General features: G+C 33.0%; 1 protein-coding gene across 12 annotated transcripts in view; it reads right to left on the bottom strand.

The window, feature by feature from the left end:
* Positions 1-1,465: 1,465 nt before the first annotated feature.
* The window catches only part of NBEAL1 (neurobeachin like 1), a 178,711-nt gene continuing 153,561 nt past the window's right edge, over positions 1,466-26,615 (bottom strand). For 11 of the 12 annotated variants that reach the window (XM_049887868.1, XM_049887869.1, XM_049887875.1 and 8 more), the window contains 11 exons: positions 25,403-25,500; positions 24,473-24,589; positions 22,300-22,389; positions 20,684-20,793; positions 19,035-19,207; positions 17,818-17,912; positions 16,330-16,446; positions 15,753-15,914; positions 14,688-14,836; positions 11,307-11,442; positions 1,466-8,739 (listed from right to left, as the gene is read on the bottom strand). In XM_049887868.1, coding sequence (XP_049743825.1) covers positions 8,638-8,739; positions 11,307-11,442; positions 14,688-14,836; positions 15,753-15,914; positions 16,330-16,446; positions 17,818-17,912; positions 19,035-19,207; positions 20,684-20,793; positions 22,300-22,389; positions 24,473-24,589; positions 25,403-25,500 — 1,349 coding nt within the window. In that variant the 3' untranslated portion in view covers positions 1,466-8,637. The remainder of the gene's footprint in view (positions 8,740-11,306; positions 11,443-14,687; positions 14,837-15,752; positions 15,915-16,329; positions 16,447-17,817; positions 17,913-19,034; positions 19,208-20,683; positions 20,794-22,299; positions 22,390-24,472; positions 24,590-25,402; positions 25,501-26,615) is intronic. The other variant, XM_049887877.1, reaches the window with a different exon arrangement.

Below are 26,615 nucleotides of genomic sequence, written 5' to 3'. Positions count from 1 at the left end.
ACTTATGGGGCTAGATCTTGAAATACGGCAGGTTCATTGGGGTCATACCATCCTGAGAAAGTCTGCAACTGGCTGAGTCCCTCTGTATTACTGTGGCTCTAAAAAAAATTATTAATATAACCGCTACATATTTAACCAATATGGGAAAACCAAAGTATCTGAAATGGTTTTCCACTTTCAATATGAATTTACAGTTTCCTCAAATTAAAGTTCCTCAAACTTCTACACCTCAAGTATAAGTTGCAGATAACCTGCACATTCCCTTTCAGTTGTAAAATTTGCCGGATCCTACTTTTTAGGTAGTCAATGTCCTTTCCGCCTCTTTGACCTTGTGTTCAGGTTCTCATGTAAGCAACTTCTCATGTGTTTTCCCATCTGTAAAGGCCTCTGTGACTTTCCTTGGTAGTGTTCTGACAAATAATGTTTGAACAGATTCTGAAACTATTGTTCTAGGTTGAATAATTAAATCTATCTTCATCTTCTCTAATAATCACAATATCATATGCATACGATGACTCGGCACATGGATTTCCTTCTGAAAATATATAACTTTTAAAAATATTTAGGCTATATGTTAACAACTGAATAATGTATGAAGACACCTTTCAAAAATAATTTGATATGAATACAGTGTAATTAACAGTCATTTACAATATTTATGGAGTCTTCCTCTAACTCTTTCAATCTCTGCAAAGTTATACTTGAATTGCTTTCAAATAAATACAACTTACGTGCTATGCTACGTAGGTAAAGAGTTTTACAAAAGTTGAATGGACTGTCAAAGTCATTCTAATAAGTTCAGTATTGAATAAAGTATTAGTAAATGTTAATACACAATAAAAAAAACTTTTGAAAAGTTGTTTGATCTACAATTCTCATCAAATGGATGATCGGATGTTATATGGCAAAAAAAATATGAGTTCCAATATTATTGTGTGAAACAAACATATTTATTTGAAACCTGGTATAGTTTTACTGGACTTGCTTCACAAAAGCAAGGTGGTCTGAATTGAACCTGTAACTAACCTGGCTTTGATTGTCCAGTGACTGAGAAATTTCACCAGATGAATTAATGCAGGAAGTTTTCAGTTCTAGTGAAGTATCTTCAATAAAAGTGTAGTAAAGAGCATAGATGGTGCTGGGCTAGATAAAGTTTAATGTTCATGTCTGTTGTCTTGTTATTCTGGATCTAGAGACAAAAGTACAAGCAAAAATCTGGAACAGAGTCTGGCTTCTGTCTTACTATGGCTTAGGTTCTATTAACCTCAACAAAAAACAGAAAGATTACGTCAATGTTTAGATAGCCAAAATATGATGAATAAAAGATCTCAATTATGAAAGGAAATAAAGGTTAAAAAAAAAAAAAACTAAATGTATTATTTGGTTACCCACAAATGGAGATTTACAGCTATGATTCTTAGCTAGGATAAAAAAATTGACAGTTTTCAAGGTGCTGTTTAAACGAAAGGCTAAATGCTGACAAAAACTGGTCAATGAACATAACATTGACCTTGTGAACATAGGACTACACACGAAATTATGCAATAAGAAAGCAGCAGTGATTAATCTGCTGCTTAACAAATACTACATTTAATTCCTTGCCTCCTCTAATGACTTAGCCAGGGCTAAGTTCCAATCAGATACTACAAATTGGGAATTACAAATCCACTAAAGAAAGTAACATCATTTTTTTATTTGATCCAAACCCATTTTCATATACAAAGCTAATTTATTATGTACAAAATAAACGTACATTCTTAAAAACTGCTAGAATACAAATTTCCAAGGGACTAAAAAAAGTGCAATATTTCCAATTATTATTTTCAATCATGCTATACAGAAAAACAAATCAAACATTAGCTCATATACACACATTGAAAATTATTAAAACAGCACTCGATGTAACAAATAAAATAAAACATACATCTTATGTAATTCATTTTAAAAAGATAAGGAAGGAAAGAATGTATTGCACCAAACTAACAGTAACTTCATGATAATGAGAATGATAATCAAAATTAGGCATACTCATATATCTTTGTTAAATCTAAATCTTGCTCAACTTTTAAGATCTTTTTTGGCATACAAATATCCACTGAGTCACAGTTTGTACATCAATAATTAGATATAAATAAGGCCTAAGATTCTCTTTTTCATAGTCAATTCCAGTAGAATGAGAAGAAACATCTTTTAATAGCTACACAACTTTTTGAATTCCTTAAACACCTAAGTAGCAGCATAATTTCCAAGTACTTTTTTTAAACAGTCGTTCTGAATTTCCAACTTTTCCCCCTTTGAATTGAACTATGTGCATATACATTGCATTCAAGTTACTGTCACCCTCTATGATAGAAATGCTCCTATGGTAGAAATACTTTGTTTAATCCGGGTCCCAGAAAAACTGACAAAAGAGACAAATATGTTTGGTATTTTTCTGCCTTAATAGATTCACTCTATAGCAATGATTCTGACAGAAAATGGCTGTCTGGCCAAGTCTACTGATTACTTTTTGTGAATTTTTTTGTACCCCAAGTCTATGAAAGCACACAATTGAGGGCAAGAAAGTCATATCTGTTGAGTTTCTGAGTAAAACAGAGCAGGCACATGGTGTTCTAACAACTTTTTTTCCCCTTTTTTTGTAAAGCTGACTATAAGGTAAGCAGTAGCCACAAAAAAATTTTTGTTTTATGAATCACAGTTTTCGAAAGTAGTAATAGCAGAATAGGAAAAAAAAACTAAAATGTAAAAGATCTTTGACAGTAATATCTACTTTAATGTGACATAATTTTGGAAGGAGTATAGAAACTATATATCACTAAAAAACTATCTAGGAAAAGCAATTAAAATTCCAAAGAAAAAAATAGTTATTCTCTTCGATTCTTACATAAGAAACTATGAGGCTGAAATTGTTTCAGTTAATCTAAGCATTGATTATCTCCCTACTAGAACTACTTCTCAAAGTATCTATTGATGGAGTTAAGTAATTTTAGCATTCTGAAGAGCAAAATAATTGTCTATCACAGATAAGAGCTTTTTTCCCTTTAAAAATTCAAGAGTAGCATTTATGAATTTGTAGGTTGAGCCCATGACTAAATCGTCAAACGCACTGCTTGGATAGTATGGAAAAATGTTTCCAAAAGAATAAACAAAGATAGCACTCACCATGAGTTGGGATAGACTTGACGTCAGCTAATAGCACTGACTACGAAAGAATCTCTAGTTGAAAGATATTACCAAAATAAAATTCAAAAAGGTCCAATTGGAATAAGACTTCTTTTTAAAAATCGTTTTTATTTTATTCAATAAAATATAATTTTATTTTTCAATCTAAGTCCTAACTTGTCTTCTTATTTTCAAATTACATTGTTTTGAAAATGACGATCATTTTGTACACTCAAAAAGTTATAAATAAATTTTAAATGAGATAGCCATCTTATAAGTGGAATGGAAAAACGTACACACACAAACACAACTCCACTATTAGCCGACTCTGAAATATGAATGGGCAATTCTTTAAATGACAAAATTGTGTTGTTGTTATATTTGCAAAAGAAGTTTCCAAGGAAACATATTAAAAGTGTACCATGGAAAAAATGTTGAATTAGTGACTTTCTATTTGTTTTTTTCCTTCTAAATTTTCAGGTCATAATAAGGGTATGAACATTAAGACAAAGGTAAATACTGCTGTATCTCTGACCTTTGCTTATCACTAAAGTCATTACTTTTATAGGTTCAAATCCTTCAATGTATGTGGAAACCACCCACCTATGACAAATGTCAGTGAGATAATCTAAAGCTGTGTTTTATGAATTACCACAATCTACCAGAAAAGTATCTGATAATATAGCCACCTTTTATACAGGTTCTTACACTGTGGAAAATTCCATAACTCATATATTCTAAAATGGCCTTACATTTTTAACTTAGTAAAATGAGTCATTTCCAGTTTAGGCCTGAATAACTTAAACGTTAATGTGTTATTCCCTGTAATACTAGGCCTCTTCATATGAAATAAAGAATATTTCCATACAGAGGCTGTACATACAAAAGTCATCAGGAATATTTGGAGAATTTTTTCCAATGTTTTTTAATTAGGAAACTTGTATAGATTACAAGCTTCAAGTCTACAAAATATATTACTTTATTTTTAAATTTAGCATTTTGTTACTCACACTTTTTATTAACACTTTAAAATATTACCTAATTCAAGTGTGCAAAATATTCACTGATAGTCAGTAGGCACTAATACTAGCAAACAGACATCCTTTCTTGGAGGCAAATATTAGCTAAACTTTTCAAATGTAAAAGACCTGAAGAGAGTTCATAATAAAAATAATAAAACTAAACAGGAAACTTGGTTGTTTCTGTGGCATGTAAAATGAAGACAATAAAGACATTCTCAACAAATTTTAGACAAAATGTCTATAAGATAAATGATTAAGCCAATTTTCAAATAAGTCTGTGAATATTTTATCTGATTTATAAAAATGAATGGACATAATTTCTATAGATGAAAACATTTTAAGATGTAATAATCCTGAGATATATATTTTTTAATATCAAGTAAAGAGATTCAGAAAGTCCCAACTAATGCCTAAATGCCTAGACATCTGTATATTCATAAAATTCCATGGACAAGTCTGAATGGCATGAACAATTAAGAAAATGCTAGGTTCAAATTAAAGATGGTGTGGCCAAGTAAACATTTTAAAATTAAAATGATGACTGGTAACACTTTATTGTTGCCTAATGTCATCAGACAAAGCACCACCAGGACTCTGATAAATATGGGAAAACTCTACGGAACAATGTTCTAGATGGGGCCAAAGTTTGAAACAAATCAAATGTTGAGTATATATGATATATGAATAGGCAAATAGAGAATATTGAGTATGGATATTTATTAAGAATGGTAATGGTCACTTACTGGGAAAAAAAAACTTTCAGTTATTAAGATGAACAATAATTAGGAAAACCTAGGAGTCTGGCTGATATAAGAAAACATAAGAGATTAGATTTAGAAAGAAAAAGGATATATTTCAATTCTTATATCCTAATCAAAAATTGTATCCTGTATCCTGAAGACAGGCTTAAGAACCTATTTTTGGAAGACAGGTTTAACAATATATATGAAGGGACCAACTTTTACACACACACATACACACACACACTCTCACACATATACATATATGTTGTATATTATTTAATATTTATATTTAATATAGTCCATGCACTTGCAGCTTTTCATAGGAAATGTGGTAAAGACAATGCCACTCATTTAATAAATATAAATATATAAATAGGAGCTAACCTCTTTAAATTCAACTAAGAGATTTCCATTAGTGATTTATTTAGTAATAATTATATAAAACGTACATGGCAAAGGCCATATCTCTATCTTCACTAAATAAAAATCTGGTATCCAAGTTAACAATTCTCCCTGCTTACTCCTATTCAAACAAAATACAAAAAGTCCTAGGTTAAGATTCAACCTTCAAATCTATATTTTAACTAAGAGGGTACATTCATTCTTTTCAGAAGCATAAAATTAACTCTCAGTACCAGTTTTTTGAAGGATAACTTTTATATGCCTTAAATAGAGAAAAAGATGAAGCTTCACTAATATTTCTTGCTAATGACAAAGTGAATTGGCATTTTTTCTACTACAGAAGGATGCACTGTACCCTAACGGAAACTGATAGAAATTTCTTCATGGCTGAAATAAGCCTCACAGGATAAAAGGAAAGAATTTCAACAACTGGCCAAGCCTCCTTTTTACATATCATATGTTCCTTTATCTCCATGCTATGATCTATTTTTCCTTCAATCCTCCAATTTTATGCAAGTAATGACAGAATACTGTTGGGAGAGTTGAAAAAATTTTTTATAAAGCTTCTTTATTCTCTAAATGAGGACACCTATATGTTTTAATACTTGATCTCACTTTCTAAAAGTAAAATCAGTATCTTAGCATCGAACTCTCCCATCACCACTATGCTGATTTTTATTTTCATAATCACCAGTGTCAAGAAACAAAAGCTGACAAAACGTTATACAAAGACAAGGGACTTTATAACAGCCAAGTAGAGATATTATATTCATCAACTGAAATGCCCATCTGTTATTCCATTGCAATGGTATTATTAATTTTTCTCATTACACAATATAGAAATAATTTCTATGGATAACATTTAAATATATCAGACTCCCCAAAAGTGTATGCTTCCAGTGATTTAATCTAGTGAGTTTTAATTCTGTGTGCTACACTGTTTGAAAGAGGAATATATTACTCAGTGAATAGTTCTACTGTATTTATTTTAGGAGATAACTTTTAAGTTCCATTCTTTTAGACGGCTGTTAGCATTCTCAAGGATTTTCCTTAAAAATTCCACATTTTTGATTTTTACTTTCTGGAAGAAGTAATAAAAAGAGTAATTCTACTGTTCTGAACATCTAGTACTACCCTACGAAGGTATCGATTCTATTGTGAACAGAACTTCTTCCTTTTTGTGCTATAAAATGAATAAAGCTTGTTCAGTTTCTCCACCTAAATAAAAAGCAGCACTGTCGAACAGCATAAATTTAAGGTTTTTCTCTCTGATAATATGAGTACAGTTTTTTGTAACTTATAAGCATCAAAAAATAATTTGCAAAACCTATATTAAGTGATCTTAAACACAATCTCTGGATAAATTACCAAAAGATGTTCAAACTTTTGATTTAGAGAGGCTTTTAAAACCAGTATTTTAAAAATCAAAAATCAATCATGGTGGTTCTGCTGATGTGAAATTGCAAAATAAACCACAAAATAAAAAAATGAAAATAAAATGAAGTAAGCTACTGGAAGCAATTTATCTTACTTATAAATCATAATTATCTCTACTGACTCGGTTTGAGAGTTTTTTCTATACAAATTCTTTAAGTCTTCAAAAAGGAAACCTTCACATTTACAAATGCTCTATTTTACACCTCCTGCATTAGTTTATTGCAGAGTTATTTCTCTAAAACATAAATATTTTTATTGAATAAAACATAGGATTTAATTTATTTGAAAGCAAATTCTTCTATAACTTTTTATTATTCCTGACTCGTAAAAACAAAATCTACATATAAAAAAGGCTTCCCCAAACAGAATGATTTTCTTTTTTAAATTATTTTACTCACTCATAGGACTGTAAAGAAAAGGGTACTAGATACTGTGGTCAACAGGAGGGATGAATTGCAGAGGGAAATATTCTCAAAGATTCAATTGAGAAGACAACTGGACATGATATGTGGAATATATTCTTAACCCTTCCTTCACTTTTTTTTTTTTTAATTTGATCACAGAACCCTTTAAGAAAGCCATGGAACCATTATTTGCTGAAAGCACAGTTAACATACAAATTTTCCACACAATTTCAGGAGATGCATAAATTCCCCCAAACCCATGGAATCTCAGATTAAGAACACAATTAGTTGTAAAAGCTCTCTAAACTAACTCAAAAGATGAAAGCATGAGGTGTAATGATCTCTTTGAATTTTAAATTAAATCAATCGAACTTTCACTTTAAAATCTTGAGTAATAAATACATAATGTAACATTTAGCTATATATAATAAAATTAACAGTAATCCTAAAAGTTAAACATAACATGAAATAGAAGCATGTATTTTTAAAAAGTACTGTATCTAAATGACTAGTATAAATTATGCATGTCTTTTCAGTTCATTCATTAGTCACACGGAAGTCATACGTAAAGATGTAATATATTTGGATATTATTACTAACTCTGCTAATTATTAGGGGAAAAGCCCTGCAATATTTGCTTAGTAAAGAAAAATCTAAGAAATTTTAAACTCTGCAGATATAAATTATGCTGCAAATGCTACCTGAAGGACCCAACTGTCAAAATCACAGTCAGCATTTTTAATTATGCTCTGAATGTACGACATCTGTAAAATATATCTCTAGTTTCTCCTCTTCTTCGTCAACCTTTATTATTTAAGGATAATAATACCTCTGAATAAATCCTCAATAGTAATGTGCTAAGTAGTAGTGCAAGTAGTGGAATGAACCAAATGTCTTAGTTTCAATATTCTTATTTTCATCTTATCATAGAAGCCTGGAATTTATACAGAGTTTTGAAAATCCAAATGTGCAACTAATACCTTTAAAATATTACCTTCAATCAGGAGTCCCATAAATAAATCGATGCGCTTTTTTATATGGTGGTCAGCAAACAGGAAAATGATCAAAGAACGTATTAAAAGCCATGTCTCTCGACCTAATACTTTGCTGTTTAGAATAATCAAATTGGGCCTAATTTCTTCACTGTTTGAATTTTGTTTTTAAAAAAATTTGATTACTGATTCTTAGGAATGGGCCACTAAACCTAATCAAATATATTTTCTAAATTCCAATTTAGTACAGACCAAGAATTAGTTATGATTGGGTTCAAGAAATCTGATCAGAAATTTAATAAATGAATAATAATACAACCTATATCTGTATAGACACATCATACCAAATTTTGATAATCCCTAAATGATTTTCAGAAATAAAGCCCTGAAACATTTCAGATAGTTGCGAGATTGGTTAAAGTGACAAAGCAATAAATCAATTTTAGTTATCTATGACAGAAGACAGAAATAACAATCACTTGGAATCCTGAGTATTATATTCAGTTTCTCCAGCTGAAATCTGGCTGAGTCGCTTGCTAGATCCCCACAATTTTCGAGAAAGCTGACCTGAACGCATCTGTTTAAAGTAATCCAGAAAAATGAAGAACAGATGTTATTAAGGGGAAAAAAGAATAAATGAAATTGATAAACAAGGCACTGATTTTTTTAGAACGAAGAAGAAATAGGTTTTGTTAGTACAATCATTCATTAACATTTTAGAGATTCTTGATAAATAATAATTTAAAAAAGCTTCTACAACATTTGTTATATCTTTCAGTTGAAAAAGGTCTAATATCAATGTGGAAATTTTTTAATTCAATGTCCCAGTTATGTCAAAATTACCAGATTCCTTATTTTATTTATTAACAAAAACACATACTGCTTCATTAAAATAAGCTTGTCATACTACACTCAATCTAGCCAACAAAACACATAGATTTCGGTCCTGGATTTGCAGTACTATTAATGCCAATCAAAGGATAAGAAAAAAAGTACAATGATTTTTTGACAAAAAAACTAATTAAAAAAAATGATGTAGGAATTTCAAAATATATTCTTCAATGATAAAATGTTAAAAAGCAATTTAGGGAAAAAAATAGAATAAGCTCTTTGAAGGTGAGAATCCCATTCTGTCCACTATTAAATCTGCACTACTTATCACACGTCCCAGCAAATAACAAATATTATTTACATATTAACTGAATCAGTGAATAAAAACCCTTTTTAAAGTGCTTACATTTCTAGGCAGGACAAAAACAAACACATAAAAAAAAAACCATGGGAAACATTTGTCATTCTTGCCAAAATTGTTGGAATTACTTTTCTAAGTGCCATCTGCTTTTTAATGGTGATTCCTCTGCCATCTTTCTTGAATGGTTACTTTTCTAGGGTACATTTACTGGAGTGATAAAAAACAAGTCTCGTGGAAAGACACGGACAGCTTTTGGTATGCTTATTTTGCATTTTCATTTCCAGATGTATTTTCTGAAACATTACTTTCATTAATCTATTACTACCCTTACCGCTGTATTTATAAATAAGAATTTCACACTGACAGTAGAGTATATAAAACTGATACATGATTTAAAAAACACTTAATCAAGAATTTGATTTTTTAAATAAAAATAAACCTTGAAATATACATGTGCCTTTTCATAACTAAATATTGATCTATTTAATATTCTATACTGTCATATTTATAGAACAGATGAGATTTTAATTCTGTAAGTCTAAGTATCCAATAAGATTATTTACAAAAGTAGAACCATAATTCAGCTGATATATTCAAAGCTGTAGAACAGATAGAAAACAGTTTTATTCTAAATCTATCTATACACAATTCAGATTCTATGTGTTGTAGACTATATAAATCTTTCGACAAGGGCAAATTATCATACTTCAAAAATATTACAAAACATTAATTTAGGCTTATAAAATGAAGCTGCTTAGGTGTATTTTTTCCAATCAATTTTTAAAAGAAAACATGTAGTAGTCATCTCGTGTAAAAAATTTTCAGTAGAATCAGAAGCAGATAAATTGGGGGAGGACAAATTTAAAAGGCACTTGAAACAACAGAAAGTAAAACAAACTCAGAGTAAAGTCTGAGCAGATTCCTTAAGTGATCATCATATTAGTAGACGACATTAGGCAATATTTATTTGGAAATGTTATTAATCAAGAAACTCAATTAGCATTGAATAGAAACATACTTAAAGTATAAGTGGAACACTGAAGTATAGAGTTGCCGACATTGTTTAGGGGACTATTATGTTTGAAACTACATGTTGTTGCAGTCACTTTAATTTAGCAAAACTTCTCCTTTGTTAAAATAATACTCTGAAAAAGCTATAATGACTAAAGAAATTTTAAAATACTTATAAAACAAAAATGGTTTCTCTGATAGAGGATAAAACCACTGACAACGAGATAGTAATTTTTTTTCCTTCAATAACCCCTACAGATGTCGTACTGCTAGATTTCTCAGAAAAGGGAGATGATGATGCTAAGAATTTATAATGCTTAATTTGATGCTATGTAATAAAATAAATTCTCCAGAAGAATAATTAAATTACTGGGAGTATAGCCATACAGTTTCCTAGGAAAGAGTATGAGATTTATGATATTTAAGTATTCAGGAATTGATAAATTTTTGGCAAGTAAATTTATAATAACCACAGGAAACTCACTGAGAATAAGCACGTTATATGGGGCATATTCTTAGTTCCAAGAAAAAAATCTTGGTTTTACAAAAGGAAAACTGACATACAGTCATGCTGGGTATTTGTTACAGCAGAGAGTTATATTTTTGAGCCTACGTTTCATTTTTTATAAAGGCTTTATGTATTGAAAATCTAAGAAGTGATCTCATATCTATATTTGGAAAGACAGAAAATAAAAGAATTTTCTCATCCCTATAGAGTAGTCGATGGAAACTGCCAAGTGTGTGCTCTCAGTTATATCATAATATAAATATCACTTTTGAATAATAGCTTTATCCCCTTTTCATTTACCACCCTTTGAAAAATCAAATTTGTTTTTTAATTTGTTCATCCATAATGGTGACTTCTGACACAACTGGACCAAAGGAGAACCAAGGGAATCTACAACAGTGTGAGAAAGGAAACGCTTGACGCTAAGTTTTACCTCAGCTGGCTTGCCAACACCCACTACAATCAATTTGCCATCTTCTAATCCTACAAGAATATGGCTGTACTCTTTGGTTACACAAACACAGTGGATAGGCAATCGCATGGCTAATGGGTTGATGCTGAGATTCAAACTAGAAGAGAAATAAAAAAATATACACATGATTACATGGATATATAATAAATTCACAGAAATTTATACCTGGAAAATAACAATCATCTAGTTCTGCATTCTAATTTTATAAATGTTAGAATGTAGGTTCAGAAAGTCTAAGTGATTCACCTAAGGGCCCACATTCAGAACATTACTTAAAATTCTTGATAAAAAGCTTCTTTCTGCTCTATTCTACACATTTTCCATCTAACAATATATACCCAAGTATTATTAAAGTATTATATAAGTATTAATAAAGTAATCACCAACCTAACATATTAAAATTATTTTCCTTAGTCTCTAAAGAATCTTACTCTTTCTTCAACTGTCCAATCCATTCTACTATTACAAATCTTCTTTTTGATTCATCATTTGTCTGAGGTTAATAACCCATATCTGTTCCCTTGGAGGGGCCCTGGGGGCAAAGTGGTTAAGAGCTTGGCTCCTAACCAAAAGGTCAGCAGTTTGAACCGATCAGCTGCTCCTTGGAAACCCTATGGGGCAGTTCTACTCTGTCTATAGGGTCAAGATGCATTAGAATCCACTCAACAGGAACAGGTTTGGTTTTCTGGGTCCCTTGGCAAAGTGATCCTAGTGGGATTAGCAAGAAAGTGAGCGACAAAGTGAGGAGGAAAACACATATGGTTGTGTCTATAAATTAACTAGAGTCCTGTCCTTTGTGTCTATTATGGATTGAATTGTGTCCCCCTAAAAGATATATTTAAGTCCAAACCCCTACACCTGTGAATGTAACCTGGTTTGGAAATAGGCTCTTTCTTTGAAGATGTTATCAGTTAAATTAATGAAGTCATCCTGAGTAGCATATGTCCTAATCCCTTCTGAGATGTTTCTTATAAAAGGAGAGAACAGACACAGAGACAGAGTCACACAGGAGGAAGATACCATGTAAAGATATATCTATAAGCCAAGAGAAACCTGGAGCAACCAGAAGCTGGAAGACACAAGGAAAGATCTCTCCCCAGAATGGACCGAGAGATCATGGTCCTGTTTGCACACTGAATTCAGAATCCTAGTCTCCAGAACTGTGAGACAATAAACTTCTGTTCTTTGAAGTTGCCCATTTTATGGTATTTTGTTTATGGCAGCCCTAGGAAATTAAGACAGTGTCCTACCTAAAACAGGTAGAGATAAATTTCTTGCACCAGCCACCATTCTCTGAGCCTCAGATCGTCAGTGGGCATTTGTTCCAGCCTTGCCTTAATCCCTGAAATCCAGCACAGTACATACTGTGCTCACTGCTGTCTCTGTGCCATTGTTCTTTATTTTCTCAGATCTTGACTACTCCCACCTTTAGAAGGTTGCTCTCCCTCTTTCCATCTCCACTTCTATTCCTACTAATCCTTCATGAAGACTCCTCTGGCTACTCAGATCCACAGTAATCCTTAATGTCATCAAATTCCTCCTGCACATTTAATTGTTATTAGGTCTTCAAGCTGGTTCCAACTCCTAGCAACCCCATGTACAACCGAACGAAATACTGCCTGGTCCTGCACCATCTTCACAATCATTACTATGCTTGAGCACATGTAACTGTAGGAAAAAAAAACCAAACCCATTGCCGTCTAGTCGATTCCAACTCATAGCAACCCTATAGGACAGGGCAGAACTGCCCCATAGCATTTCCAAGGAGCGGCTGGTGGATTTGAACTGCTGACCTTTGGTTAGCAGCTGAGCTCCTAACCATTGCACCACCAGGGCTCACATATAACTAGTACCACATAAGCTAGTTTTTGACTTTTCTAATTAATACATACTATATTACTATGTCCTCCACTAGTCTGAAACTCTCCTAAGTCAGTTATTATGAGTAAGCAGTACAGTACTCAGAAGACAGCAGCTCTCATTAGATGATTTTCACTTCTTTGATTATTAATTGGAAGTTGGATGCCACCCAAAATCTACTGCTGTCGAGTCAATTCCGACTCATAACGACCCTGTAGGACACAGCAAAACTGCCCCAAAGGGTTTCCAAGGCTGTAATCTTTACAGAAGCAGACTGACACATCTTTCTTCCATGGAGTGGCTGATGGGTTTGAGCCATTTAGCAGCCAAGCACTTAACCACTGCATCACCAGGGCTCCTTGAAAGTTGGATAGGAAAGCCAAAATCCTCAAAAAGTGTGTGTGAGGGAGAAAGGGGGGATGGAGGTCAATAAAACTGGTCTATTTGCGTTGTCTAATATCCATTATGAAAAATACTTGCACTTATTTAATGATTAAAAAATGAAGAATCCTATGACATACATACTGTGTTCTAGACTGAACTGTTCAAAGATCCATTGATTTTTCAAATTTTGAATTCTCCGAACAGTACCCTGAAACCAGGGTTGTAAAAAATGTTGGAAAGATATAATTGGAATGGGGATTCAATGGTCTGCTACAGGAGAAAGAATGACAAAATGAGAAAGAAAAGACCAACATAATTAGGAGATTTTGGTATAGAAGTGAATCCGATATACATGTAATTAAGATAAAACACTCTGGACCAGGAAATTATTTCTAAGGAAGGTTTTTAGGGGGCTGAAGATAGTTTGAGGAGTGTAAGTAAGCTGTAATACATTTTTAAAAAGCGAAGAGAAGAAAATGAAAGAAGGCACTTGGGGCACATAGGAAACAGCAGTTTTGTGTATGCTGTTGCTGGGTGCAATCGAGTTGATTCTGACTCCTGGCGACCTCATGTGGCAGAGCAGAACTGCTTGGAAAGGTCTTCTAGGCTATAATCTTCATGGGAGTGGATCACCAGATCCTTCTCCTGCTTTGGGTATACAAGCTACTAAATATGAAGAATATATATCCACTATTTAAACATCTTTCTTCTTCACCGGATTAAATAACAAAAGACTTCTCTACCCAACTGTATACACACACATATACATAAAAAAATATATACATGCATAAATACATTAGCCTTAAAAATTTAGTTTATAGTAATTCGAGCCATAATTTGGACAATTTCCAAATCCTTAACCCAAGTTTGGCGCTATAATTTTTTTTGCTGGCTCTAAATATTTTCTGAACACATATGTATTTCATTTACTAATCTAGGAATACTTTAGCTGCCCATATTTCCTTCAGAGTTTCCCGAAAAAGGCATTTTTCATAATAATTGATAAACCAAAAAATTAGAAACCTTAGATTCCTGATTTCCACTCTAGGCTGAAATTATTACCACCTTTTTTCTTAAGTGACACTTTTTAAAATTTACCTGTGGAGATCTCTTATAGACAGAAACCCTTGTACGCTGCCCGTGACAATATGTTCTCCAATTATACATATATCTGAGACTTGCTCCTTCAGGATTTGAGATCTTAAATACTTGCCATTTACAGAAAACAGATGCAATGTATTCTTACCCTGCGAAGGTTAGATGAGAAAAATTTAATTATTTCAAATAAAAACTGAGTTTTTATATTGTCAAACTATGATTATAATGGAATGATTACTGGGTTTTTTAAACTTTGGAATAAAACTATCGTTATTTTTAAAAAGAGTGTGTAAACAATATTATAATATTATTACGGTGATTTAAAATCAGATAATCAAGTTAATAAATATTAAACAAGAAATCTCATTCCCTCCAAAAAAAGGACTAAATCTCATCCAATTAAAAAAAAAAACAAACCCACATTCTTTTAAAAAAATTCTCTTAATTTTTAAAAAGCTACATGATTGACAGGAAAATAAATATATAAAATTCAGTTTATTTATACCTTGCCTTGTTCAAAAAGAATTTAAGTTGCCTACAATTTCCACTTAAGCTTACAGTCAAAGTCCTATGTCATCAGAAATTATTTTTGAAACCATGTGTTATACAAGCAATAAAAAAATCAAAACTCATTGCTGCTGAGTTGACTCCGACTCATAGCAACCCTATAAGACAGAGTAGAACTGCCACACAGGATTTCCAAGGCTGTGATCCTCACAGAAGCAGACTGCCACATATTTCTCCCACAGAGTGGCTGGTGGGTTTGAACTGCCAACTTTTTGGTTAGCAGTCCTGCACTTAACCACTGTACCACCAAAACTCCTTACAGGGCAATAGAAATACCTAAAATAAAGTATAAATGTACAGCCAAGACTGTGGTAGAAGCCCATGTAATGGTAAAAAAAAAAAAAAAATGGTAAGGAACGAATAATTACATGATGACAAGAAAACATCCTGTTTAAAATACGGTGTTCTTAACTTCTACGAAATGCCTCATATATAATGTGAGAAGGAAAGACAAGCCAAGCTGAACAGCCTAGCCCTACTGCATGAAATATGATATACCTTAAGGGTGGTTTTTTCTTCAATGCTAGAGTAGATGACAATATGTCCTTCCCAAGATATAGCCAAATTGGGAATGGTCAGAAGCAGAGAACTCTCACAAGGTGGTCGTAAAGTCCTCATGTACTGACCCTTCTGAATGGTATATACAATCACGGTGCCATCCTACAAAGAGAAAATATTAGAAAAGGAAAAGAACAAAGGAAAAGAATAGCAAAAAAGGGAGAAAGGAAAGCAGGCTGGAGAAAGCTATGTGGGAACAGAACTAAAAAAAAGGATTATTCCATCAAAGGTATACCCTGCATATACCGTAGGAAAAATTTCAACCTTGAAATTTCAAATAGTATTTTACCTTACAGAATGCCCTCTTCTGTTAACCAATAAGAACAATAAAATTCCAAAATAGAACCTATTTTTTTAAGTTTTTTCTTTTATATTACTCCATTTTCACGAAGTTCTACAAAAATATGATATAAAAACTGCACTTTTACCAATTCTCCTAGAAAAACTTTTAAAACATAAATATTACTTATGAATTTGGAGAAAAAATAATTAGTATTTTTAAAAGGTGAAATCTTACCCTTGATCCTGACACTGCCATGTCTAGTTCAGTGCTGATGCTGACACTCAATACCTCATCAGTGTGTCCATACAGAATCTGAAAGGGTTTAGATGCTAAGCCGACAGGAATGCCTCCCTAATATTAAAAGAGAAAAGCAAAGGTAAAGATACTTTCTTGCAGGCTTTTTTTTTATAATGAGAAATATGTTGCCCCTTAAACTTTCTAATCACAAAATAACGCTGGAACACATTTTTACCGTTGAATTATTCATAGCAGTACTTATTCTTTTGTTTTCTTCTTGGATTCCCAAATTATTCTTAAATCTTTTGAAGCTCAAAAACTTAATCTGAATGGTCTCAACAGTGATTGTCTTGTATTAATTGTTTTAGGTATGTTATTTCGCTATTTTGATCTGCAGACTTATTTTTCCTTCACTTCAAAGAAACTTTTTATTATAGCTCTGAATACTTTCTCTTTTCAATGTATTGAAGTCTCTATTTCAAGGATGTCAATTATCTTTGTATTCACTGGTTTTTGATTTCTATAGCTATAATTCTTTCTCTAAATGCTTTAATCTTTTTATCTTTTTTATTCGTATTTACTGTGATTACCCTAAATCTTTGTCCATGCCATTAATTTGATTTTCAGCCCCATCAAATCTGTTCCTTTCCACTTCTGTTTAGGGTTTATTATATTTATAATGGTATTGGTTTTAGTCTAGTTTGATTCTTCTTCAACCTCCCTTTTATTTCACCTTATTATGTTGTTTTATCAAGAGTCCCTGGTTGGCACAAACAGTTAAGCATTTGACTACTAGCCAAAAAGTTGGCAGTTCAATCTTACCCAGAGGCGCCTCAGAAGACAGGCCTGGCAATCTGCTCTATGGAGTTCTATGAAACAGTTCTGCTCTGCACACATGGGGTCTCTATGAGTCAGAATCAACTTGATGGCAATTAAAAACAACAATGCTATTTTATCATTTCATCTTTGAACTCCTATTTTATTTAACTCCTATTTCTATGCTCTTCTAATAGCATGATTTTATTGCAAGAAATATGTCTCTGTCCCTGAGTTGTTTTCTTCCAAAAGAAAGAAGATTCTTCATCTGTCTTTAGCATGCTTTGTTTATATATTACCTTCTTTGCTACACAATGTTTGGAATAGTTCCCATAGTATTTGCTTTGCTTATGGTTATCCTTCTATCTGCTCTGTATAATGTGGATAAATTCTCCTTGACTCTCTATTACCTGGGACATATCTGTCTTCTTTTAAGAGTGCCAGTCTGAGTGCTTAGTGCTGTAATAGGAGATACGGTAATGAATCAGAGACTAAACCTAGAAAAAAATGTAGTGATTAGAATAGGAAAGAAGAGGGGTGAGAGAATGCAATGGAGCTCAAACAGTCATTCACAGCCACAGAAAAATATATTACCCTATGAGAACATCTCAACAGTATTCCCAGAATGAACTTATGATCTTATCCAAGAGCATTTAAATGTGTGACTACCTGTTGTGTTATCTGCCATATCATACATGTAGTATCTCTGGAACCAGAAATCAAATGTATTCCACAGTAATCTGTAGCTAAGCAAGTCACAATATCTGTTTAAAAAAAAAAAAAAATTAAATGGCTTTGTTTTGCTGAAACAGAACTTTTAAGAGAAATTTTAGTTTATGTTCAAACTATTACTAAATCAGTTGTTTCTAACAGAGGGAAACGTTGGGAAAGAATTAGGAAAGAGTGACACAGGGAAGAAGCAATATCAAAACCACCTAGGAGAGCTTTCTTTGAAGCCACACTTCTTAGAGGGTGAGGAGTAGAGCTGGGGATTGGAAATGCTTATTAGAATCTTGGGTGGAGGCTCGGTAGCTTGAAATAAATCCCCAGTTGATTTTGATATGCCTCTCCAGTTTCATTCCCACTCACCTTCTACTCCCATTGAGAATTACAATCTTATAGAATGTATCCTTAAGGAAAACAGTACATAATCTGTATATATATTTTATATATAAATCCACATTGTAATATGCATTTCTCAGGAACTATAAAAAGCTGGGATAAGTGACATATTAGGAGTCACTGATAAAGAATCAGGAGCAGGCTCCATTTCCCTTCCCTAACAGGTCTGCTGGAAACCCTGGTGGTGTAGTGGTTAACAGCTACAGCTGCTAACCAAAAGGTTGGCAGCTTGAGTCTTCCAGGTGCTCCTTAGATACCCTATGGGGCAGTTCTACTCTGTCCTACAGGGTCGCTATGAGTCAGAAACGACTCAATGGCAGTGGATTTGGAATAGTTTGTTAGAAAAAAAAATCTACTCAATATTTTATTCTTACATTGAAGGCTGTGGCACTAAGAAGTACCTGGTTAAACTACACTAAAGAAGTTTACCTCTCTCATGCTTTACTGTTAACAGAGTAATACAGCAGTTAATATTTTAACTGCTACAGATTTAAATTTATTAACATTTTGTCTTAAAATATCATTAAAAAAATGACTTTTAAAAAATATTTCAGACACTCTAAGTTGTATTTATATGCTGCTTTGGTATACCTAAAGTACATCAGATACTCTTATATAAAGGATATACTATAATACTGAATTGCCAAAAAGTTTACTTTGCTTCAAAGGTTAAACTTCGGGCTCTTTATAAGGTGCATGCACTACTTTTATAGACAGAAAAAATGAAGAAACTTTGGTTTTTCTGGAAAAAAGTTAATGCTTACCCATATGTCTGATATTGTGTGAGATAATTTTGCCTTTTGTGAGTGACATCACTTGAATGCTATTATCCCAGTGTCCAGCACTAAAGAGCAACTTTGCATCATGTGATACTACAAATAGCTTAGAAGTGACCTCCAGCCCTGGAGCAAAAGGACCATTCATGCAACGCTGAGTTCTGTAAGCACAAATAACAAGTAGATTTTTCCTTAAAAGATCACTTAGGTTGGTATCAACTATTTCTTTTATATCTCTAAAGACAAAAGTCCCAACTGTTCAATTTGAAATGCCTATTAATAAATGATAAAGACTTTCATGAAATACATTGGTCTTACTTCATTCATATTTGGAATAAAATAAAAATATACATAATAGTCGTGAGGGTTAAGCATAAAGAAGTGGTGAAGGTGTGAAAAAGGTTCAAATCTTATCCTTCAAAGCCAATTTAATAAAATTGTTAGTTCCATAAATGGCAGCCTCAAAGTATAAGGACAAAATAGGATCTGCCAGGACCAGGAAAATCAAACGTAAACTAAAACCAGGGATCTACCACATAGTGATGAATCAGGCAGATAACTGCATATCTAGCAATACTCGTGAAGATTGTTTTCCATTCCAACCAAAATAAGCATTTAGGTTTTACCTGTTTCCAACCAAAACACCCATGAGCTTAACCAATCTAGATTCTGCAGAAAGATGCAAAGAAGTAATCGCACTTTAGTGTGTGTGCAGAAAATGAGGGCTGATTCTGACACTTAAGCTCCAGAACTTTCTTATTCAATATTAATTTTCTTAAAGCCTGCCTTATGCTAAGCACAACAATACTAAGTCCTATGTGGGATAAGAAGTAAAAATGATGTTGTTTCTAATCTCATGAGATTTTAGGCTAGTTGGTAAAGACAAGAAAAATATAATTATATCACTTTAAATACTAAAAACAGCAATGAATGTTAGATATGATTTAACTGGAAAAATGTACACAAACATTTATGCTAAGAGAACTCAGTCTAAGGGAAACATCACTTTAAGTTAGAATGTAAACTTTCAACATTTTTAGAAAATAAGTAAGGTAAACACTGAATTCTTATTACATAAAATACATAGGGCTTAGACCAAACAGTCAACATTTACCCAGAAGCAAAGATGAGAAGGCAAGGAGGGGAAGGGAAGCTAGATCAATGGGAACAAAACAAACAGAATGGAGATAATCAGAATGCTGACACACTGCGAAAACTGTAACCACTGGCACAGAACAGTTTGTATAAAATTGTTAAAGGGAATCCTAATTTGCTGTGTAAACCTTCACCTAAAACACAATAAAACATTATTTAAAAAAAAAAATAGGGCTTATTTGTAAATAACACTGTAAAATAAAATTATAATTAAGTTCGAGAACTATTCCTAATATAGTTTTTGCTTCCATAACTGATATTACAGAACCTCTGTTTTGTCTTTAAACCATTATCAAGTAAGGGCATAACTTAAAAGAAAAAACGAAGGAAGGGAAAGAAGGAAGAAAGGAGGGAGGGAAGAAAATCTGGGTCTCTACAACATTACTTTCAAAATGATACCAATCAATAAAGCTAGTTGTTTTTCCTGGTAATAAGGTAATCACCTGCTGCAGCTATTCAGCTTTAAGTATTTACTTACTTACTTTGGATTTGTCACAGTTTGGTCCTTGATGAATGTAAAGTAATTAGAAATGTTTCTGTCGTAAGGCAGCCATCCATGTGTTCCAATAATGTTATTCATGCTTATTGTTATCTGGAAAAGAACACATGAAGACTCAACTTAAATAAAAGATGAAAGTCAGCAACGTAGAACCAAATGTTCACACGACGTTAGCATTTCTCATTTAGGGAATACCGTGTGACTGTGTAAAGAGCCCTGGCGGCACAGTGTTTAAGCACTTGACTGCTAACTGAAAGGCTGGTGTTCAAACCCAGGAGCTGCTCCTCTGGAAAAAGATGTGGCAGTCTGCTTTGGAAAACCCACGGGACAGTTCTGCCCCGTCCTATGGAGTTGCTATGAGTCAGAATCGACTCGATGGCAGTGGGCTTCAGTTTTGGGTGTGACTGTGTACTTAAAACAGAAAGTCTTAAAAAAACTCACCCTAAAATGGAAAAACTTCTTTATCTTAATGCAAAAAAAGCTGTCAAATGTATCTTTTCGCAACCTGTTACTTTTATAAGGTGGGGGGCCTTTTCATTTTGCAGAGAAAACATTCACTCTGATCGTTACTCCAGCGATGGTCTACAATTCATCGGAAGTTCTACTTCTGATTTGAGGAAGAGTATTTTCCTCATAACTTCTCAAAGTTTATTATCATCTGTTAGTAGTCAGAAGAAATTCAGGGTCAAGACTTAACATAAAAATATGATACCTATCCCTTAAAACACAAACCAGAAGTAGAACTTTTGATGAATTGCAAAGGTCGCCACTGGAGTGACAGTCATAGTGAATACTACCTTTTCAAAATGAATCCCCTGAATTATAGAAGTAACAGATTATTTTTTAAAAATCAGATAAGTTAAAAAAAACTATAGGTATTAAAATGGAAAATTTCACAAAGTTTACCATTCAAAAAATACTATAAGTATTTTTATATCTTTCTAGATTTTTTTTTACTGAGAAAATATACAATATGTATACTTACCCAAATAGGTCTAATTCTGGAATCTCTGCTGTTCAATGGGCTATACCCTGTTATTGCAATTTCTAAGTGACAAATTCGAATAAGACAGCCTAGGTTTGATCCATGTGCCAGGGTCCCAGATCCCTTGCTAGCTGTCTGACCTTGGGAAAATTATATCTCTTGAGTTTTAATTTCTCATCTGTAGAAGGGCAATAATAATAGTGCCTATCTCATAGGATTATTATGTGGACTAAATGACAAAATTCATGTAACACACTCATTAAAGTGCCCTGCATGTACACCTTTTTCAATCCTATATTGATTCTCATTATAATTATAGCTTTATAATAAAGTTTAATATCTGGTAAGATTTTATTCCTAATTTCTTTTTCAAAAATTTCCTATTTTCACACATTTAATCTTCCAGAAAAGGTTCAGAATGACAATAGCTACTTAAAAAAAAAAACTGTGTAAATAGAAAAAATGTTTTGTGCCTTGGTCAAAATAATTCTAGATAAATCTTCTCCATTGTTTTTAAAATTGACTTTTTAAAATCTTTATTTCCTAAATATTTTTATAAGTTGTTATGGATATAGACATGGTGGTGTGAAAAAGGTATAAAGCAACTAACTTACCAGTAACTCAGGACTGCCTTGAGACATAAAAGAGCGAGACTGATTTTTGGGGACAATGGCCTTTATTAGTGGAATACCATCACTAATTCCCTATAAAATGAAAGACAGAGGTTTAGTAACTCATTCTGCTCATCTTTATTAGGCATAAATTATTGAAAACTTCTATTTCTTTAAACAAGGATGATCCCTGTGATATAGCACTTTATTGAAACATACCAGTGTTTAAAGTATAAGAAAGGAATTGTATACCATGTTTGCATGGCATACTTGAAACTTCTGAAACCTATCACCTTCGTCTATACCACTACTCTGTTGTGGGACAGAAATGGAGATTTTAAACTTTATCAAACATTTAAAACAGTCCATGATTTAGGATCTTTCCTTCTCCCCTGCTGTATTGACATGAATATAAAGTAGAAAATAGAAAATATAAACCATATAAGAATACATTTCTCAAATCAGTCAAATGGGAATTTTGATTATATGCATAGAAATTTCCTTTTGGGTCTAACTTCCATTAACTGAGGTAAAATCTGAAAGCCACAAAAATAGGACGAGAAAATAAAGATGGTCCTCAGAAAACATGCACTATTATCTTATTACAATATGATGGAGAACAACTCTTTCTTTTTTCCTTCCTTCCTTCCTCCTTCCCTTTCCTCCCCCCCTTCTTTCCTTCCTTCCTTTCTGTCTCTCTGTCTTTCTCTACCTACCTACATATCTGTCCATCTTGAAGCTCTCCTCAAGAACTTAGATCCTTGATGTGACAACAGTTCATAAAATGATACCTAACATTCATTAGGTAAAGATAACCTAACATTATTGGATATGTACTATGTGCTAGGCGCTGTTCTAAGAGCTTTATATGAACTAACTCAATGACAAATCATAAACCATATAAAGTTAGTGCTCATCTTTTCTCTTTATACTGTGAATTAATCAAGAAAAGAATGACTTACATCTGAACAAAAGCATAAATGAAAATGATCTCTGAAGAAATACATTTATTAAGCCTGTGCTTTCACTGCTACCTCCATTTTTTTTACCATCTTATCACCTATGAAGAGGTGACCTACAGAGTTCTCTTTTCACATAAATGTGTGGGGAAAGATCTTGACTTATGATAATGAAAAGGGGTTAACAAGTTATCAGTACCCAAGGATATCTACCACGTTCTTTCGCCTGCTCTAGATACTGGTCCTAGGGAAAGCTACCCTGTGACAAGTTGGGTACAGAGAAGGGCAAATGTGTCACTGCACCAATGAGATTCAGAATGTATTCTCTTATAACAATGTCACAACTGATTAGACATGATGGAAGTAGTTCTATCAGCATTACATAGCAAATACAGCATTACGTGTCCATCAGATTATGGCTTAAATAGGGTTTTGCAGGTTGCCCTGTATTCAAAAAAAAAAGTACACACAGGAGGTCTGGGACTGCTATTCTTAGAAAGTCCTGCTTGCAAGGTTGGTCTCTGGCTGGTCTTTGGGAAACCTTGGCTGGTAAACAGTTACCTACACTGATATAGAACTTTCCCTAAATGATAAGGGAAGCTCACTGCACCTAGACTGTACAAACATGGTCTATGCTGATCACTTGCTTTTCTTCTGGGAGTCTGAAATTTTGGTATGTGGTAGACAGACAGTATCTACATGACCAGCCCCCAATAAAAACCTTACAGCCTGTTCAAACTTATGGCCTGTGGGACAAATCCAGCCTACCGCCTGCTTTGTAAAGCTTGTACTTAACTTTTACATTAACCAATATGTAAATTTAAACATATGAATTCCCTCCTGATATTATGAATTAGCAAGCTGACATATTAGGCCATATTTTACAGATGAGTAGACATTATAAATAAGAGCTATTTTAAACTCCCTCTACAATTGACAGAAAATGCATTTTAAATAAAATTATTTATTCTTTTTTGTCAGGAAAATGAGAAGTAGGAGAAAGAAAGCCAAGAGAACAGTTAAGACTATCATTTAGCAGCAAACGAAAGCTTTCAAATAAAATTGTTTTAAATATCCACGAATAGAATTGTTGAGATATTATTTGCTATTTGGGGTTAAGTATTACAATCCTCACCCAACGTTATAGAATAAAATTAACTTTAAGGCATACAGGATTCACAAAGACAACTCTTTGCTATTACTGAGTTGGATATTACCTCTATAAAAAATGACTTGAGTTCAGTGAGGTGTTCAAATAGGTTTAGGGTTGAAGTGTCTGTTCTGGTCTGCTTCTGCACTGCTTCCTCTGCTGATAATCTAGGAGGGTGTGGTTCCTTCAAAATAATTTTAAAGAAAAATAATCCACAATTATATTGAAACATCTCTCATTGTATCACTTCATGCATACTGGCCTCTAGCTACAATGCACACTGTGCACTGCTCATAGCTCCGTGCATTGGCTGGGGCGGTTCCCTCAGCAGAGTTCTACTCTCTTCATTTGTATAAAAACTCTACTTCCACTTTCAAGTTTTTCATACTGATATCTCCCCCGAATATCTAAATCAGAATTAATTATTCTCTTTTGATATTTTCCTCAGTACATTACTTTATTCTTTTATTTAATACTTGTTTCTGTTGGATTATAAATCATTGTTTATAGTCTGCCTTTCCCAACAACACAATAGGTACCTTAAAGTCAGAGATCAAATCTTACTAATTTTAGGATTTTCAACACCTAGAACAATATCTTAAGCATGGAAAATGCTTACTAAATGTTTGGTAAAATTTAATACATTATTCCAAATTAAAGATTTATAATTTGGCTGAATCTTTAATTTCCCAAACAGCCTCACTTTTTCTTCTCTTAGAGATAGTAAATAAGGTGATTGGCTGAGTAAACAGAAATCCTTCCATTACAGAGTAGTTGGCTGTATATGTGCATTCTGACTGCAATATTTTGTTATTTCAAAATAGGAACAATTATTTAAATCTATTTAATTTTAAATGACAGTGTAATTTTTTTCCAAACTCTAGATAATTCTGAAATAAGGTTTTTAAACCAATATCCTTAAAAACACTGGTAATATACAATTCCTTAGCAATTCAATTCCAGGCTTTTTATGTTATCAATAACTTATATGATTTACCTTTAACAGTTGACAAGGTGTTTGCCCAAAATTATTAATCATCCCTTCTAAGGCTTTTCTTTCTTTCTCATCTGTTAAGGCATCCAGATCCACGGCTCCTAAAACCAGTAGAAGCAGTCAACTCACCAGAGAGTGAAAATAAATCAGAAAGCCATACAATGTCAGAAAAGGATCAATGTATTTTCAACAAATATTATTCCATTCTTCAATTTACAATAACATTGTCAAGAGGTAATTTAAAAAACAAAAAACAGTAAATCTTCAATCATTATATTTGTGCAAAAATAAATTTTATCCATTATTTAGAATTAAAATTTTAGAAAGCTAACTGGTCAAATATAATTAGGCAGAAAATAATCTCACACAGTGGTTAAATGTTCGGCTGCTAACTGAAAGGTTGGCAGTTTGACCCACTAGCTGCTCTGCAGGAGAAAGATGTGGCAGTCTCCCACAAAGATTACAGCCTTGGACACTCTATTAGCAGTTCTACTCTGTCCTACAGGGTCGCTGTGAGTCAGAATCAACTCAACAATACACAACAACAACCATCTCACTTAAACATTCTTTTGTTATTAAGGGGAATCCTCCGATAACAATAAAGACCAACCCTCAGTCATATGTTACATGGAAGTTATGGAATCTAGGGTGCCACTGGGTATAATTCTGAGACGGCTACTGACGCAATCACAAGTAGGTCATACAGCAATGCAGACCTAAATGTCCATGTCGCATCCATAATCTTGGTCTCATAGGTAAGCACTATTCCCAAGAAATACATTGTTAGTCTATAGTGTTAGTGAGAAATGCTGCATTTGTGGCATAATGGTTAGGCGTAAATTAATGTACAGAGAAAAAGTTCAAGTACTTCATTATAAGAGATAAAAGATCCATTCTGGAACTATTTTGTAATTCTGAATATATATATTTATTTATTTATTCCTCCAAACAATGTGTTTCAAGTGCCAAATATATGCTAGACGCTGTGCTGGCTAGCGGCACAGAGCAGTGAATAAAGCCTTAACTTCCTAAAGTTTACAATCTTCTTCACTCTTGTGAAGATTATTTTTTTTTATCTGCCAAACAAAAAGGCAAATTATATGTACCTACCCACATAAATACAGTGTGGAAATTAACTTTTATTTGAATGTTTCCTCCTAAAATCATTTCCTGGCATCCCCTGTGAAAAGTAAAGATATGTAGAGCTCTTGCAACA

Source organism: Elephas maximus, chromosome 6 (genome assembly GCF_024166365.1).
Source record: "Elephas maximus indicus isolate mEleMax1 chromosome 6, mEleMax1 primary haplotype, whole genome shotgun sequence".
NCBI lineage: Eukaryota > Metazoa > Chordata > Mammalia > Proboscidea > Elephantidae > Elephas > Elephas maximus.
Note: the sequence above shows the minus strand (reverse complement) of the source record. Positions and strands in the feature narration are given on the sequence as shown.